Source organism: Tamandua tetradactyla, chromosome 9 (genome assembly GCF_023851605.1).
Source record: "Tamandua tetradactyla isolate mTamTet1 chromosome 9, mTamTet1.pri, whole genome shotgun sequence".
Taxonomy (NCBI): Eukaryota; Metazoa; Chordata; class Mammalia; order Pilosa; family Myrmecophagidae; genus Tamandua; species Tamandua tetradactyla.
The window spans coordinates 112,077,584-112,097,514 of record NC_135335.1 but is presented as its reverse complement, the minus strand read 5'-3'; the positions used below and the strand labels follow the sequence as shown (position 1 = coordinate 112,097,514).

Sequence of the window (19,931 nt, the reverse complement as noted above, 5' to 3'; positions counted from 1 at the left end):
CAGAAGGATCCCCCATTTTAGGTGGTACTGTGGTTCCTAATATTCTGCTTTTCACTATGAAACCTAAAATAGGAAAAGCCTTTCTTCCTACACCTACTGCCAGGATGCCTCACATGGTCGACTGAGCTTCCTACGAGGACTTTGAAGCTGGAGTGACTGACCCAAACGGTAGGATGGTCTGGACCCTTTGAGGCAGCAGCATGCATTAGTAGCACTGACAAGGCAGCATCCTGGCCAGCAGTGTACACAATGTGGTGCCCTTGGTTCGTGTTCATTTTCAAAGTCATTTTCTCCTCCTTGCCTCATTCCAGTGTAATTATATGAGCCCCATCTAACCTTCCAGTGAATTCACCTTTGGCTTAAGACATGTACAGCCAGTTGCTCTTGGGTGCCTAGAACCTGTTTGCTACATTTCCCCAATTACTGATCAATAGCAAATCTACCTCTTGGAAGTTCCAAAAAAATGAAGGGAAACACAAAACACTGTCAATTGTTTAATAAATTTCAGCCACCCTAGGTCTTATTTGTGTTCTTCCAGGTGTGGCACAGCAGAAAACCTAGTGGATGTTGAGTTAGATGGATCTGAGCTCAGGTACTAACCCTACCTTTTATTGACTGGGATCTTGAGCAAGTTACTTAAACTCTAAGCGCCTCAATTCCCTCATCTATCACCTAAGTATAAAAATGTCACACAGACATATAATAAGAATAATAAGAGACTATTTTTATCATAAAACCACTTAAAAACCTTAAAGCTATTTTTATCATGCAAGGGTCAACAAAATCTCTTCTATATAATCACATTATGTATGTAACTCATATCCACTATATACATAACCCAGTCTCTTTTTAAAATGTAGTCTGGGAAGTGAAATACTTGAGGCTTCAAATTCTAGTTGCAATGTCCATAATGACTGTGCCACTTTAAAACTATTATGCACCCCAGAAAAGCCATGTTTTAATCCTGATCCAATCTTGTGGGGGCACCATTTATTTTAATCCTGATTCAATATTGTAGGGCAGAAACTTTTGGTTATATTATCTCCACGGAGATGTGCCCAATTGTGGATGTGGCCTTTTGATTAGATGGAGATGTGACTGCACCCACTCAAGGTGGGTCTTGATTAGTTTACTAGAGTCTGTTAAAAGGGGAAACGTTTTGGAGAAAGCTTAGAGACAATGTAGATACTTGCTTCAGAGATGACAGAGGCACAGATATTGGAGGTGCTTGGAGTGCTAACAGAGAGAGAGAGCAGATGCCTAGACATGGGCAGAGCACATGGGCCAGATTAAGGACTTCCCATGAGATGCTAAGCAAGCCAGAACCCAAAGTTGTGTCCCGCAGGGGCTAAGTGAAGCCCCCAGAAGCCAGGTGAGGAACTCCCATAGGAAACAGAGGCTGAAAGCAACATAGTCCAGGAACAAGGGACCAGCAGATGCTAGCTATATGCCTTCCCAGTTGACAGAGGTGTTCCAGATGGCATCAGCCTTTCTTGAATAGAGGTAACCTCTTGTTGGTGTATTAATTAGGGCATTTTCTCAGCCTTAGAGCTATAAACTTGTAACTTATCAAATTCCCTTTATAACAGCCATTCCAATTCTGGTATATTGCATTTCAGCAGCTTAGCAAACTAACACAGCAGCATTATTGAGAATTGCATAAAAATGGAAACAACCCAAGTGTTTATCAACCAATGAATGGATGAATAAAATGTGGCATATACATACAATGAGATATTATTCAGCTGTAAAAAGGAATGAAATTTTGATGCATGTGACAACATGGGTGAATCTTGACAGCATCAGGTTGAATGAAATAAGTCAGAAATAAGAGAACAGATATTGTTTGATCTCACTGATTTGAAGCCATTAGGATACACGGGCTCACAGAGTCAGAATCTAGAATATAGGTTACAAGGAGGGATAAAGAGTAAGAAGTTAAGGCTTAACTGTACAGAGCTCCTACTTGGAATGTGGAAATGTTTTGGTGATGGTAGTACAACATTGTGAACATAAGTAGGAGCACAGAAAGACATATCTGAATGCGATTAAAAGGGGAAATGTTAGATTGTATAGGTGATAACAGAATAGCATTGTTTTTAAAAGCCATGGAACTACACCACATAGTGAACCTTAAGTTAAACACGGACTATAGGTAATTGTACAATTATAAAAATGCAGTATCATCAATTGCAATAAATGTTCCACACTGATGCAACGTGTTAATAATAGGGAGGTGTTCTAGTCTGCTAGCTGCCGGAATGCAATATACCAGAACCAGAATGACTTTTAAAAAGAGGAATTTAGTAAGTTGCTAGTTTACAGTTCTAAGGCCGAGAAAATTACAATTACAGCAAGTCTATAGAAATGTCCAATCAAAGGCATCCAGGGAAAGATACCTTGCTTCAAGAAGGCCGATGAAGTTCAGGGTTTCTCTCTCAAGTGAGAAGGCACATGGCAAACACAGTCAGGGTTCTCCTCTCATCTGGAAAGGCACATGGCAAACACAGCATCATCTGCAGCTTCTTCTCCTGGCTTCCTGTTCCATGAAGCTCCCCGGAAGGCATTTTCCTTCTTCATCTCCAAACATCGCTGGCTGGTGGACTCTGCTTCTCATGGCCATGTCATTCTGCTCTCTCTGAATCTCTCGTTCTCCAAAATGTTTCCTCTTTTATAGGACTTCAGTGCCGCTGATAGCTTCAGCCGGGCCGCGTGACCGGTACACTGGGTGGTTTTGGGGCGAGCTCGCAGGGAATTAACCTGGGTAAGCTGAAGCCGGCGCTTTCCCCAGCCGGCGGTCGCAAGTAAAGTCTTCACTGAGGCCAGATACGGGTTAAAGCTTTATTGATACACACCGGGATGGGCCACCCGGGAACCCGAGGAGTGAGACGTCTAGGGTCCAAAGACCCCGGGGCTCTATCGACAACGCGGGGCTGGGCGAGCAACAGGCTTAAATATACTCGGAGGAGGGGTGGAGCTAAGGGTCTACACGTCACACGGAGGCAGCCAATCACACAAGCTTAGCGGCAGTTGCTAGGCAGAAGGGTATGTTTCGGGGATAGGGAAGTATAGAGAATAACAGGAAGGCCTGTTGTTTTGTGGTGGGCTACGGAAGTGGGCGGTCTACGACAAGAGGGGGAAGGGGGGAACAGAGAGGGGGGTTACAGGTACGGAGGGCAGAGAGTGAATGTAGAGAGGGAGAGAAGGATTAAAAAATTTTAAGCATGGCTAGGCTCCAGTCCCTGAGAAATATGCCACATTCAGAAACTAATCAAGACCCCCTTAATGGGTGGAGACATGTCGTCACCTAATCCCCCTTAACAACCACTCTTGATTAAATCACATCTCCAGGGAGATGATCTAATTACAGATTCAAACATACAGTATTGAATAGGGATTATTCTACCATTTTATGAGATGAGATTTTGATTAAAACATGGCCTTTCTAGGGTCCATACATCCTTTCAAACCAGCACAGGTGGTACTTGGGAATCTTGTATTTTATAAATGATTGTTCTGTAAACCCACGACTCCTCTAATAAAGAAAAAAAGTACCTTCTATCATTACTTCCCACGTAGGCCATAAAGCTGAAAACTATGCTGAAAAGAGGAACAGTTGTTTCTCAATTCAAAAGCTAAGTTTGTATTTCACTCAACTCACCTCATTCCTCTACAGAAAGACACACATACAGCACAGAGTTCACGTCACAGCTCACTTGCTTGTTGATCACCAGATTCTTCAAAGCTACCATTCAAACGTTGTCTTCTGTCTAAAACTAGTGGGGCAGAAACCATGTTTTCCCTCATTTTTGATGTCTTTTAGTACAGAATTAAAGCCTTACCCATGGAAACCTCTTAGGAGGAAATAAATGGAAGTTTTCTCTTCCTGACATAGGCACAGCTTAAAGTAAGGGTGTGAAAACTAAAACAAAGATGCCGAGATGCAGAAACTTGGAGGTGGCATGATACTGGCACAACAAAGGTTGCAGTCTGAAATCTGGTCAGTGATCTTGGATGATGTGACAGATACTGATTTCAGGCAGGATAAAGGGAGGGGGGGGAGTAAACTCAAATGGGGGCTGCTCTCCATGGCAACACCCTGGAAACACCTCTTTGAGGGAAAGATGGAACCCTTTGACTATGTCATGGGTTCCACAATTTGTGTCCATATCAGAATCACTTGGAAGATATTTTTTTAAATTCCAAAGCCCAAGCCATGCTCAAAACCAAGTAAATTAGCATCCCTGGGGGTGGACCCCAAGTGCTAGTATCTTTTGAGGCTTCCTGAGTGATTCCAATGAGCAGACAGGTCTGGGAATCACTGGATGCACTCATACCCTATTTATTTCAATGGAAGCTTGTGAATTGAAACCATCAATGGCTGTGGATTTGTTTTCTTGTTTTTGTTTTTCACCATTGCTGTAGGCATTCTGGTACTCTTTGAACCGAGGCCCGATAAAAAAGTCAAGATATATTTAGGACATTATATGGAGAAACTATGTTGTTTGAAAATATTTTAAAAAATGCTAATTTCTTTTTATAACAGAAAAACACTTGCCTTAAACTTTAAGACACTTTCTAGTGTAACTACCTTTCCTTGTGGTACATCATTTCTCTAAGGTGTTCTTTTTGAAATGAAATGTTCTATTTTTGGCATCAGAACACAGAGATAACCTCCTTTTTTTTTTCATCCTGAAATGGAGGAGAAAATGCATTTTTCTAATCAAAATATAATCTTCCAAACTATTTTTATCAGCCCTCTCCCAAAATGTCAAAGCTATACACTGTAAAAATTTTTTACTCTTTTTTTTTCTTATTAGAGAAGTTTTAGGTTTACATAATAAAATACAGTATTCCCATATACCACTGTGATGGTTAAATTCATTTGTCAGCTTGGCCAAATTATGGTGCCCAATTGTTTGATCAAGCAAACACTGGTCTGACTTCAAGTAGATATATGAAGGAAGCTGATCTGGATAGGATTAAGGTGAGCATAATACAGTGTAGAGGATGATATCGTCCATATTTTAAAACTTCAATTTCTGTATGAGACCAAAGGGAGAGATGTTTATACGGTGCAAAATTTCTATTTTGGGTATGGTTGGTCCAGTGGTAAAAGGCTTATTCTCCCATGTTGGAGATCCAGGTTCGATTCCTGGACCATGCACACCCCATCAAAAAACTTATATTTTGTGTAGTGCATGACCTAATTTAACTTGTATGGTCAGTTTAGTTGAACACCATAAGTACATGGAATCTTGAATAGAGCATGAAATTTTGTGGTTTGCCCAGGTTAGTGCGATGCCCCAATATATCCCAGAGTAATTTAGGCAGTGAATAAAGAAGTATTTTCAAAGTCTCCTTGGGGACTGTGGAGAAAGGAGGAAATATCCTACTTTCCCATTTGGGGAATTTCTGATATTCTCACAAGCAATGGGAACAACCAAATCAATAGGTTGAGCCATTGATTTTGGGATCGATGAAACTTATTCCTGCAAAGGAAAGGCTAAGCTTACTTAAAATCATGCCTAAGCAAAGTCCCTTGAGGGATGAGAGAAAAAATATGGAACTATTAAACTTTACCATCAGGAATTCCCCTGATACTGTATGAAACATTAGGGACACCCAAATCAATAAGCCAACCCCTTGATCTTGAGCCTTAATCTTGTGAAGCTTATGTATGTGGCAGAGAAGCTTAGCCTACCTATAAGTATGCCTAAGAGTTACTTCTGGAGGACCTCTTTGGTTGCTCAGATGTGGCCTCACTCTCTTTAGGCCAACCCTGCAAGTGAAATCATTGCCCTCCCCCCTAAGTGGGGCATGATATCCAGGGGTGAAAGTCTCTCTGGCGTCATGGGAGATGACTCCCAGGGACAATTCCAGCCCTGGCACTGTGGGATCAACCACTCCATCTTGACCAAATAAAGGAAAAGAAGTGTAACTAATAAAGTATTAGTGGCTGGGAGAGTTCAAATAGAGTCGAGAGGCTACTCTGGAGGTCACTCTTATACAAGCTTCAGTTAGACATTGCTACTTATCATAACTTGCCAAACCCCAGCCAAAATCATTCCAGCCAATCCTAAAGAACACCCAGGACAATATATAAGATTTTACAAAGGTCCCATGCACTGCAGTAATTTTCGAGAAACCTACACCCTCCAGATGGCTCCCTGGACCAGATAAGTGCTGAAATCTAGAGAGCCCAGCCTCTGCAGAACATCAACTAGTTTTATCTCCCTACCCCTTATTATTGACAGCCCCTTCCAACATGAAAAAGTTAGCATGGCCATAGCCCCAATGCCCCTAAAGAGAGGGAAAGATCAAAGGTGATGGTGGAGTTATACAAAGAAGGTAGGATTTTACAATGAATATGATTGCAGAATCATTAAATCGATAGTTCTTTTAGTTTCCAGTATCTTAGAGCAGCTAGAAGTGGAAACCTGAAATTGTGGAATTGTAACCCATACCAAATTCTAAAATCTGTTCTATAACTAATTGTTGTGCTGTGCTTTTAAATTTATGCTTTTTTTTGTATATAGACTATTTTTCAAAAAAAAGTTCAAAAAATCAAAAGTATCTATACCCCTAAGTTACAAATAAATAAAATAATCATTAAGAAAAAAAAGTGTGGGGACAATCAAATCAATAGATTGAACCCTTGATCTTGAGGATTGCCCCTATGAAACTTATTTAAGTAGGCTAAACCTACTTAAAATTACGACTAAAATTTACCCCCAGAAAACCTCTTTTGTTGCTCAGATATGGCCTTTCTCTCTAAGCCAATGTGGCAAGTGAACTCATCGCCCTTCCCCCCCTACATGGGACATGAGTCTTAGGGGTGTAAACCTTCCTGGCAATGTGGGACAGAAATCCTGGGATGAGACGGGACCTCACATCAAAGGATTGAGAAAACCTTGACCAAAAGGGGGAAGAGAGAAATGAGACAAAATAAAGTGTCAGTGACTGAGAGATTCAAACAGAGTTGAAGGTTTTCTTGGGGGTTATTCTTACATATTAGATATCCACTTTTTAATTTATGGTATATTGGAGTGGCTGGAGGGAAGTACCAGATCTGCAGAGCTGTATTCCAGTAGCCTTATTTCTTGAAGATGATTATATAATGCCATAGCTTTTACAATGTGATTGTGTGATTGTGAAAACCTTGAGTCTGATGCTCCTTTTAACTAGGGTATGGACAAATGATAAAAGTATGGATAAAAAATAAATAATAGAGGGAACAAAGGTCAAAATAAATTGGGGAGATGGAAATAGTAATGGCCAATGAGAGAGAGGGGTGAGGGGTAAGGGGTATGGTATGCTTAAGTTTTTTCCTTTGTGTTTCTTTACCTGGAGTGATGCAAATGTTCAAAAACATGATCATGGTGATGAATACACAACTCTGTGATGATATTGTGAACCATTGATTGTACACCACATATGGAATGTTTATATATTAACAATGTTTGTATGTTGTTTTATTAATAAAAATATTTTAAAAATTAGGCCTAAGAGTCACCCCTGAGAACCTCATTTGTTGCTCTGATGTGGCCTCTCTCTCTCTAAGCCAACTTGGCAGGTGAACTCACTGCCCTTCCCCCCTACCTGGGACATGACTCCTAGGGGTGTGCATCTCCCCGGCAACATGGGACAGGACTCCTGGGATGAGCCACAACCCAACATTTCTCAAGACTGCGAAAGCCTTTTTGACCAAAAGGAGGAGGAGAAAAATGAGCCAAGACAAAGTTTCAAACAGAGTTGAGAGGTTATCCTGGAGGTTATTCTTATGCATTAGATAGATATCCCTTTTTAGTTTATGGTATATAGGAATGGCTGGAGGGAAGTACCTGAAACTGTTGAGCTGTGTTCCAGTAGCCTTGATTCTTGAAGACAACTGTATAAAGATATAACTTTTACACTGTAACTGTGGGATCCTGAAAACCTTGTGTCTGACGCTCCTTTATCTAGGGTATGGACAGATGAGTAAAAAAATATGGGTACAAAACAAATAAATAATAGGGAGATGGGGTAAAATAAATTGGTAGATGGAAATACTAAGGGTCAATGAAAGGGAGGGGTACATGAGTTTTTTCTTTTTTCTTTTTATTTCTTTTTCTGGAGGGTTGCAAATGTTCTAAAAGATGATCATAGTGATGAATTAACAACTATGTGAGGATGTTGTGAGCCGTTTATTGTACACCATGTACGGACTGTATGTGTGCAAAGATGAGTCAATATAATTTAAAAAAAAGAAAACACTGGTCTGATTGTTATTGAAGGACATTTCGTGGACTCAAACCATTAGGAAGTCATTGCATCTATGGCTGATGACATCTACAATCAGCTGAGGAGTCTGCCTTCAACAATGACAGAAGTCTCATCCAATCAGTAGAAGGCTTTAATAGAAGTGATGATTTCAGCAGGCAGAAGAGAGAACTTTCATCTCTACTCCAGCCAGCCAGCTTCTCCCAGTGAATTAATTGAAAACCTTCATCAGAGTACCCAGGTTGCAGACTGCACTATGGAGTATGGACTTGTACATCTCCACAATTGCATGAGGCAATTTTCATAAAAATCTCAAAATATTTACCGATATCTCCTGTTGGTTCTGTCTGCCTAGAGATCCCTGACTAATATAACCACTCTATTATTATTAACCTTAACAATCACCTCTATTATTCACCTTGCTTTGGTGTGGTGCATTTGTTACAGCAGATGATAGTATGTATTTATAATTCTATTATTAACTATAGACCATGTTTTAACTCAGGGTTCACTGTTTGTATTGTACAGCTCCATGGATGCTTAAAACAATTTTTTTCTAGTGTCATATATAAAACTTAAAATGTCCCCTTTTAACCACATTAAAATATTTAATTCTGTGCTGTTAATTACACTCACAATGTTGTGCTACCATAACCGTCATCCATTACCAAAACTTTCTCATCATCCCGAATAGACACTCAGTACATTTTAGTCTTAACTCCCTATTCCCTACCCCCACCTAATAAGATTCGTATATTGTTCATTCATTGTTTTCCTGATATCCTTTAGTTCTTTCTCTTTTGTTCATCATATTGAAGATAATTTTTAGAATTATTTTTTTTTCCATGATCCTGGTCTGGTCTTCTTCATTGATGCTTTCTGGATTTTTATCGTTTCCCTTTAGCTAGGCCATCATTCCTGTTTCTTTGTTCTGTAATCTTTTGTTGCACACTGTACACTTTAATATCTTAAAATGTTAATTCTGTGGTTTATTCCCTGAGATGTCTGTTTCTTGAGTTTTTTAATTTTATTTTATAATATAACATATATACAAAGCAAAGAAAGAAAAAAGCAATATTTTTCAAAGCACTCTTCAACAAGGAATTACAGAACAGATCCCAGAGTTTGTCATGGGCTAACATACCATCCTCTCAGAATTATACTCCAGAATATAAGAGGCTAGAAGGCATAAATATGTTTTATCATCACAATCAACTTTTGTTCTTTTATATATACATATATACAATATATGTGTATATATATATATATACAAAAAAGCAATACATTTCATATATATAATATACAATACTGTATGTAAAATATATACAAATAACATATATACAAAAAGCAATAAATTTCAAAGCACAGCACCACAATTAGTTGTAAAACCTATGTCAGGGTCCGGAATGGGTTACTGTTTTACAATTTTAAGTATTTACTTCTATCTGCTCTAAGATACTGGAAATTAAAAGAAGTATCAATTTACTGATTCAGCAATCATATTCACTTGTTAAATTGTGCATCAAATTTTTCTTTATTCCCAAGTGAGCAGAACGTGCCCTTTTATTTAATTGTTTCTAAGTGAGAACTTCTGAGGATGTGTTACACTGCATTTAGATGACATCACCCGTTTCCTTTGCCTCATATTCTTTTGTTTTTAAATTTTAATTATTAGAGAAGTTGTAGGTTTACAGGAAAACCATGTAAAAATACACTTTTCATATAACCCCCTTTATTATTAACACTTCACATTAGTATCTCCGTTGCAGTTGATGTAAGAATATAATTGTACTATTAACTATACTCCATAGTTTACATTGGGGAGTAATTTTCCTCATATACACCTTATTATTAACACCTTGCATTAGTGTGATATATTTGTTAAAATTCATGGGAGAACATTTTTTAAATTGTACTATTAACTACATTCCATCACTTACATTAGGGCTTACTGTGTTGTGTAGCCCTAGGTTTTATCATTTAATTTTTATTCTGTTAAGAGTATACGAACTAAAATTTCCATTTTTAACCATATTCATGTATATTAATTCAGTGTTGTCAACTACACTCACAGTGTGCTACAATCAGCATTAACTTCCCATTCCTTACCCCCAATCCAACCTCTGGTACCTCTAGTCTAGATTTTTTAACTCCATGAGTTTGCATACTCTAACTATTTATATCAGTAAGATCATACAATATTTCCACTTTTTGTATCTGGCTTATTTCACTCAACATGATGTCTTCAAGGTTCAACCATGCTGTCGAGTGAACTGGAACTCCATTTCTTTATAATGGTGAATAATATTCCATTGCATGTGTTTGCCACATTTTATTTATCCATTCATCAGTTGATGGACATTTAGGTTGCTTCTATATTTTGGCAATTGTGAATACTGCTACTATGAACATTGGTGTGCAAATATGTGTTGGAGTCCTTACGTTCAATTCTCTGGTTGTATACCCAGGAGAAGGATTGCCGGTCATATGACAATTCTATAGTTAACTTTCTGAGGAAGTGACAAGCTGTCTTCTGCAGCAGCTGCATCATTTTACATTCCCACCAACAATAAATGATTTTTGTTTCTCTGCATCTATTTCAGCACTTGCAATTTTCTGTGTTTTTTTTTTTTTTAAAATAGTAGTCATTCTACTGGATATGAAATGGTATCTCATTGTGGTTTTGATTTGCATTTCCCTAATAGCTAATAATGTTGAGAATCTTTTCATGCTCCTTTTTAGCTGTTGGAGGACTGTCTCTTTAAGTCTTTTACCCATTTTTAATTGGGTTATCTTTTTTTTTTGTATGCTGTATGGCGGGGTCACATTTCATTCCTTTTTCCATGTGAGTATCCCATTATTGCAGCACCATTTTTGAATTTTTTGTTTGTTTTTGTTGGATTCTTTGTTTTTTGGGAGGTTCATGGACTGACAATCAAACCCGGATCTCCCATGTGGCAGGTGAGAATTTTATTATCTTTTTTTAAAGCAGTTTTATTGAAATATATTTGCATACCGTACAATCCATCCAAAGTATACAATCAGTGGTTTTTAGTATATTTAGAGAGCTGTGCATTTCAACTTTAGGACATTCTCATTACTCCAAAAATAAAAGTCCCACATCCTTTAGCAGTCACTGCTCAATCCCTCTATCTCTTCTCTTCCCTACATAACCACTAATCATTTCAATCTCTATGGATGTATTTATATTTACATTTTATGTAAATGGGGTCATACAATATGTAGTACTTTATGTTCAAGTTTCTTTTGCTTAATATAATGTATCTTTTTAAAATTACTGTTATTTTGTTAATTACAGACGTTGTAGGTTTACAAAAAATTCATGTAAAAGCTACAATGTTCCCATGTATCCCCTTTGGTTGGTACTTCACTTAGTGTGGTACGTTTGTCACAATTGATGAAAGAATATTAAAATAATACTATTAACTATAGTCCACAGTTTATATTAGGTGTATTCTTTCCCATATACCATCCTATTATTAACACCTTGTGTTGTTAGTGTCAAAATTCATGAAAGAACATTCATATATTTACTGTATAATGGATTGTTTGTCTTTTTATTTTAAATTGAAGGATTTCTTTATATATTCTGGATATTAAACCCTTATTGGATATGGGGTTTCCAAATATTTTCTCCCACTGAGTTGGATGCCTTTTTATTTTCATGATAAAATCTTTCATGCAGAAAACTTATTAATTATGATGAGGTCCTGTTTATCTATTTTTTCTTTTGTTGCTTGTGCACTAGGTCTAAAGTCTAAGAAATCATTGTTAACACAAGATCCTGCAGATTTTTCCCTACATTTTCTTCTAGGAGTTTTATAGTCCTAGTTCATGTATTTAAATCTTTGGCCCATATTGAGCTAATTTTTGTACATGGTGTGAGATAGGGGTCCTCCTTCATTATTTTGCATATGGTTATCCAGTTCTCCCAGTCCCATTTGTTGAAGAGATTATTCTTTCCCAGTTGAGTAGACTTGGTAACCTTGTAAAAAATCAATTGACCATAGATGCAATTTTCTATTTCTGAGCTCTCAATTTGATTCCATTGGTCTATACACCCACCCTTGTTCCAGTATCTTGCTGTTTTGAACATTGTAGCTTTCTAGTGAGCTTTAAAATCAGGAGGTGTGAGTCCTCCAACTGTGTTCTTTTTCAAGATGCTTTTGGCTGCTCAGGGTCTTTTACTCTTCCAAATAACTTTGCTAATTGACTTTCCATATATGCAAAGTAGGCTGTTGGAATTTTGATTTGAATTGCATTGAATCTGTGAATCATTTTGGGTAGACTTGACATATTAGCAATATTTAGTCTTCCAATCCATGAGCTTGGAATGTTCTTCCATGTATTTAGATCTTCTTTGATTTCTTTTAGTGATATTTGGCATTTTCCATGTATAAGTTCGTTATATACTTGGTTAGATTTGTTCCTAGGTATTTGATTCTTTGAGTTGCTACTGTACATGGATTTTTTCTTGATTTCCTCCTCAGATTGCCCATTACTAGTATATAGAAACAGTATTGATTTGGGGGTTCATCTTGTACCCTGCCACTTTGCAGAATTTGTTTGTTGGCTCTATCGGCTTTGTAGATTTGGGGGGACTTTCTGTATATGGGGTCATGTCTTCTACAAATAGTGAAAGTTTTACTTCTTCCTTTCCAATTATTTTTCTTGTGTAACTGCTCTGGCTAAAACTTCTAGTACAATTATGAATAACAGTGATGACAGTAAGCATCCTTGTCTTGTTTCTGATCTTAGAGGGAAAGCTTCAGTCTTTCCCCATTGAGTATGATGTTAGCTGTGGAGTTTTCATCTATGCCCTTCATCAGGTTGAGAAATTTTCCTTCAATTCTTATTTCTTTTCCTGCTTTTGTTGAGAAGGGATGCTGAATTTTGTCAAATGCCTTTTCTGCATCAATAGAAATGATAATGTGGTATTTTCCCCTCATTTTATTAAGGTGGTACATTACATTAGTTGATTTTCTTATGTTGAATCACCCTTGCATATTTGGAATGAAACCCGCTTGATCATGGTGTATATCATTCTTTTAATGTGCTGTTGGATTTGGTTTGCAAATATTTTATTGAGGATTTTTGAGAAATTGGTCTGTAATTTTCTTTTCTTGTAGTATCTTTATCTGGCTTTGATATTAGGTAATGATAGCCTCATAGCCTGGAGTTAAATAGTATTCCTTTCTCCTCATTTTTTTGGAAGAATTTGAGTGGGATTGGTATTGATTCTTCTTGTGAAGAAGTGATTCACCTGTGAAGCCATCTGGTGCTGGGTTTCTCTTTGTTGGGAGGTCTTTGATGACTGATTCAATCTCTTTAATTACAATTGTTCTGTTGAGACAGTGTAGGCTGTTTGTGCATTTCTAGGAATTTGTCCATTTCATCTAGGTTATCCAGTTTGTTGACATACAATTGTTCATAGTATCTTCTTATAGTCCTTTTTATTTCTGCGGTATCATTAGCGATGACCCCCCCCCATTAATTTCTGATTTGATTAATTTCTATCTTCTCCCTTTTTTTCTTTGTCAGTCTAGCTAAGGACCTGTCAATCTTATTGATCTTTACAAAGAACCAATTTTCAGTTTTGTCAATACTCTTTTTTTTTTCATTCTCTAGTTCATTTATTTCTGCTCTAATCTTTGTTATTTCTTTCCTTCTGCTTTCTTTGAATTTAGTTTGCTGGGTTTTTTTTTTGTAGTTCCTCCAGGTGTACAGTTGGGTCTTTGATTTTAGCTCTTTCTCCTTTTTTAATATAAGCATTTAGGGCTACAAATTTCCCTCTGAGCACTGCCTTCTCTGCTTCCCATAAGATTTGATGTGTTCTGTTTTATATTTCATTTGTCTCAAGATATCTATATATTTTCCTTATAATTTCATCTTTGACCCACTTATTCTTTAAGAATTTTTCATCTAACTCCATGTATTTATAGATTTTACAGTTCTCCACCTGTTATTGATTTCCAGCTTCAATCTTTTAAGGTCAGAGAAGATGCCTTGGATAATTTTACTCTTTTAAACTTTACCAAGACTCATTTTGTGAGCCAACATGTAGTTTATCTTGGAGAATGATTCATGTGTATTTCTGAAAAATATATATCCTGCTGTTTGGGGATGCAGTGTTCTATATATGTCTATTAGGTCTAGTTCAATGATCATATTATTTAAGTTCTCTTTTCTCATTGATCTTCAGTCTATATGTTCTATCTATTGACAAAAGGGTGTAAATAAGTCCAACTACTATTTTAGAGACATTTATTTCTCCCTTCAGTTTTGCCTCATGTATTTTGGGGCAACACGATTAGGTGCATAAATATTTATGATTGTTATCTCATCTTGGTGGATTGCCCCTTTTATTAATATATAGTGTCTTTATTTCTCTCTTATAATAGCTTTTGACTTAAAATCTATTTTTCCCAATGTACCTCTTTTTTTAGTTATTGTTTGCATGGAATATCTTTTTCCAACCTTTCACTTTCAGCCTAATTGTAACCTTGGGTCTAAGGTGAGTCTCTTGTAGACAGCATATAGATGGCACATATTTTTTATTCATTCTACAATCTGTGCTTTTAAACTGTGGAATTTAATCCATTAACATTCAGTGTTATGACCGTGAAGGCAGTACTTACTTCAGCTATTTTGTTCCTTGGTTTCTATATGTCCTATCTTGTTTTGTCCTGTCTTCTAGTTCACTAATGTTTTCATCTGCCTGTTCAAATATGCTGCTATTTCTAGTGTATTTTTAATCTCCATTGTTGTGCCTTTTGTCTCCATAATTTCTGTTATGATTACTTTCACCCATTGTCTTCTTAATATTCATTATCACTTTATCCATAGTTTCCTTCATTTCCTTTAATTGACTTGGGAGATTTGTTTGAAATTCTTTGATTAATTGTTCCAAATTCTGTGTCTCCTATGAAGTTTTAATTTAATCCCTTGACTGAACCATATCTTCCTGTTTCTGAATATGACTTGTAAGTTTATGCTGATGTCTGGTCAACTGATTATTTTCCTATGTTAACCTTGAAGATCAGTTTCTCCCTCTTGTCGAGGGTTTTACTGTTGATTGGCTTTGTGTTAAGGCCCTTCTTTGACACTTGGCCTAACTAATTCTGGACCTTCAGAGTAGCCTGTGTTTGGCTTTTCAGATTTTCTCAGATCTTCTATACCTTGAAAATTGTGTACATTTTTCAAGATCCACTTTTTGTAAAATTGTTTCATCTCTAGGGAAAAGCTTCCTTCCCTCTGGTTCTTTTTAAAGGATTCTTGATCTGTTCTGTTTGTGCTTATGCATACTTTTCCCCAATCTCCTATGGTTTGTTTACATATCTTCCCATCACTCAGTGCCCCTCTTTTCTTGCTTTTCTATTCTAGGAATCATACTTCTTCAGCAGTTAAGTTCCCTTTTAATTCCTGAGGCTTTTCTGCCTCTAGTTTCTTCCCCATTAGGGTTCCACCCCAGGGGCCCAGATGGTGTCAAGAAAGTGAATCAATCTAGAAAGGTCTATTTTGCTTTTAGGTAGCCCAGCAAAGAGACTGGTTGCCTCAGTTATTCTTCACACTGCTTTCATTTGGCATTATCTCATGCTGCTTTTGCCTGGTGGGAAAATTCTGGGAGAAGGGTACATGCCAGAGCAGAGTTTCCCAAGCCAGTCTTTCCCAGCCAGAATAAGGCCAGGGACCCACAAAGGGGCAGCAGCCCTCTACAAACTTCCCTGGAGAGTTGATGAGGCAGGGGCCGGGAAGATCACCAGAAGCTTTTTCCTCAGCTCCCCAAATCTGTACTTTCTTGATATGCCCAGCAAATGCAGCCCTTCAGCTGTCCTCTGCAGCTCTGAGGAAGTGCAGCTTCTTTAATCTCCTCTGCCACTTTTGTGTCCAGGGAAGATGGACCAATGGCCTCCCTCAGAGCTGGGGCTTCAGAGATCTGAAGTAGGCAATCAAAAGCTATGATCTGCATTGGGACATGCCACCTCCACCCCTTGGATCTGGGGGAAGTGGATTTTTATCCCCTTAGCCCCTCACCCCTTTCCAGTACCAGCAAGCTATAGCAACTGCTGCCTGCCATGAGGTGTGTGTGTGGGGGGGCCTAGGCAATGGTAACTCCCATGCAGAGAGAACAATTTACTGTATTTGCCATAATTTACCAGTCTCTTCTTCCCGTTCTTCTCTGGAGGCTGCACAGTGTTCCCCTGGACTCCAGAGTTTTGAAACAGTTGATTTAAACAGTTCCTGCCTGTTTCATGGTTGTTCTGGTGGGGGGGACTGAATCCTGGAGCTTCTTACTTTGCCATCTTTTCACAATCCCTTAAACTGTGAATGTGTATGGTTCTATTTTTCAAAAAAACTTATCAATGCTGGAAGTATTTTTGGTTAGAAGACACTGGAATAAGATGTAATTATTATAAGATGCATTGAACATTTATATTATGTGTTGTATGTTTTGCTTAGTGTGTTACCTAAATACATCATTGCCACTGCAGCCCAGTGAGATTGGTGCTATTATTGTCCCCACGTTTTCATGGGTGGAAACTGAGGCTCGCAGAGCATGAGCGTTTAGGGGTTGATGCATTTAATAATTAGCTAGGTTACCAAATGGAGGCATGCATGGATGGGCTGACGTTTATTGAGCAATCTTGTGCCTAAATGTGTGCTAAGCACTTTCACTTATATCTTTCCTTTTATTTTCATAATGCCAAGCAAAAAATATGACAGGATCTTCTAGCAGGGAAAAATGAACAGAATAAAAGTCTCCTCTCTTTGGCTCTCTGGCTTCCTGACTCTCTTTCCTGCTTCCTTTCTGATTATTCTCTCCAGTGAAGCGAGGGCAGCCTCACTAGGACCCAGAACAAATACTGCCAAGAAAAATGTCTTCCCACAACCACCCTCTAGCTCTTCAGTCCCCAGATCAGGAAGATGAACACATCTGAGGCAACCCAGTCTCCCTGTGGAGACTAAAGAAACTATGCTTGGCCTCACCCCAGACATTCTAATTTAATTCATTTGTGTTGGGGCCCAGATGTCAGTATTTTAAAACTCTCCCAGGAGTTCTACACCCCATGTTGCTGCCAGATTCAAGGCCACAAGGTGGGTGTCCTGGGAGCCTCTCAGTGTGAGCTTCTGCAAGTTAACAAGAGAACTGTATTCTAGAGCTTCTCCCAACTTCCTACAAGCATTCTGCAGTGAGCTAATAGCACCAGAGCCTACTGTCTGGTGAACTCTTCTGAGTGTTCATGGGCTGTTTGACCCTGAAAGGTGAGAAGAGTGTACTCTTATAAGTGCTCAGGTTTTAGAGAGCTTTGAGCATTTGCTTTAGCGCTGGTGCAGGAGAAGGCTAGAGGGCAAATTAAGTGCCATAACTTAAGGAAAATCTGAATGTCTCAGGATTTTCACCACTTGTACTCATAGCTACAAAGTCCCTTAGCATCAGGCCTCAGATGACAACGTCTCTGAGCCCTCATGAACTTGGCTAAAACCAGCACTTCTTCAGGACGCCCTGGGGTTGTAAAATGCTGGTAGGTGTCCGCACAGTCCCTGGTCGGTCCTAGTCACCACGGTAAGCTGCTCTGGGTATCTGCAGCCTCACAGACTGTCCACAGAGCTGTCAGTTGGACTGGAACTTTTCTAAAAATATATTTTATTGATAAATCTTCACAAACATACATGATGTACAATCAAAGGCTCCCACCATCATCTCATAGTTGTGCATGCATCACCATGATCATTTTTTTAGAACATTTGCATTACTCCTAAAAAAAGAAATAAAAAGAAAAAAGAAAAAGCTCATACATCCCATGCCCCTTACCCCTCCCTCTCATCGACCACTAGTATTTCCATCTACCAAATTTATTTTACCCTTTGACCCCTCTATTACTTGTTTATTTTTTATCGATTTTTTTTTTTACTCTTCTGTCCATACCCTGGATAAAAGGAGCAACAGACTTTACAAGGTTTTTACAATCCTACAGTCACATTGTAAAAGTTATATCTTTATACAGTCATCTTCAAGATTCAAGGCTGCTGGAACACAGCTCAACAGTTTCAGATACTTTCCTCCAGCCACACCAATATACCATAAACCAAAAAGAGATATCTATATAATATGTAAGAATAACCTCCAGGATAACCTCTCGACTTTGTTTGAAATCTTTCAGCCACTGAAACTTTATTTTGTCTCATTTCTCTCTCTCCCCTTTCGGCCAAGAAGGTTTTTTCAATCCCTTGATGCTGATCCCAGCTCATCCCAGGATTTCTGTCCCATGTTGCCGGGGAGATTTACACCTCTGGGAGTCCTGCTCCCTACCTATGGCAGTGAGTTGGCTTAGAGAGAGAGAAAGGCCACAACTGAGCAACAAGAGAGGTTCTCTGGGGGTGACTCTTAGGCTGGACTGGAACTTGAACAGGACTGTCATGAACCTTCCTGACTGCAGAGGTGCAGATACCTATTGCACCCTGAGGCCTGGGAAACTGGTGGAGCTTGCCCACCACTCCCCCAGGCCAGATTCTACAAGTTAGAAAAACGCTGCGTGCTATGTCTTCCATTTAGTTGAAGTGTGTGAAGGCAAAGTTAATTGGGCCACAAAGCTCTTGCATTTAATAACTCAGGTTTCAGTTCATACCTACAGGTTCCATCCCAGGGCTTGGATTTGGGAGACTTCAGTGGCTATGCGATTCCCAGAACACTACTCTCCAATAAATTACATCAAAGTGCCAGAATCCTTCCTTCTGGTGGATTTGCTCCTGGGTGCTCCCTGCTGTCCCACTATGATTTGGTTTCTATAGATCTGCATAATACATCAGAATGCCAACCAAAGGTAAATGATTAGACGCAAATGGAGGGAGAGGGTATCTGCACAGATAAAGAATCTGCGCCCCAACCTCCTTACCCAGATATTCCTTAAAGAAAAGGGCAGGAGATGACTGGAAAGTGGTGCCTTTAAGGCAGTGGACAGAGCTGTGGGCTTGAAGTCAGAAGACCTGTCTTCTCTTTCCAACTCTGTCACTCCCCAACTATGTGGCCAAAGACAAGCCATCCACTTCTCAGAGCTTCAGTTTTCTCATATGTAAAATAGAGATAATAGAGGTGTAGAAAGGAACACATAATATTTGTAGAAATATTTTGCATCCTGTAAAGTACTAAAATATCCAAAGTGATAGCTGGTTCTATTTCTTCAGTAAAGGGTATATGTAACTCTCAGGGCCTTCTATGGCTGCAAGAAATCAGACTAAGTTATTTAGAGCACTCACTTTAGCTCTAAATTTGTATATCCAAATAACCCCAGCAATGCTAGAGAAGGTGAACGGACTTCCTGAGATCATCTGGGAAGGAACAGCTGTTCTTCTAATTGTCTAAAACTTAACAAGAGACAGTTATAAAAGTAACCACAATCCTCAGGATCCATAAAATCAACATTTACCCCCAATACTATTTTTACATAGTCTGTGGAGCTTTACAAAGCCTGGATGCCTGGATCTTACCCCAAGAGAGTCTGACTTAACTGGTGTAGGCTGAGGTCAGGTGCAGCCCTGTTGAGAAGCTCAGCTCTGGTCTACCCTCCTTCTGGCACAGAGCAGTTCTTCAGAGTGCAGGTCTAATCATCATGCTCCTTGCTTAACCATCTCCAACGCTCTGCAATGGG

At 38.7% G+C, this 19,931-nt stretch overlaps 1 protein-coding gene across 3 annotated transcripts in view; it reads right to left on the bottom strand.

The window, feature by feature from the left end:
• RGS7BP (regulator of G protein signaling 7 binding protein) overlaps window positions 1-19,931 on the bottom strand; it is a 128,516-nt gene that overhangs the window by 86,880 nt on the left and 21,705 nt on the right. The window contains exon 1 of one of the 3 annotated variants that reach the window (XM_077117293.1): window positions 3,662-4,072. The exons of the other annotated variants lie outside the window; for them this stretch is intronic. Within the exon in view, the coding sequence (XP_076973408.1) occupies window positions 3,662-3,666 (5 nt within the window). The 5' untranslated portion in view covers window positions 3,667-4,072. Of the gene's footprint in view, window positions 1-3,661; window positions 4,073-19,931 lie in introns of those variants that run through there. 3 annotated transcript variants of the gene reach the window in all.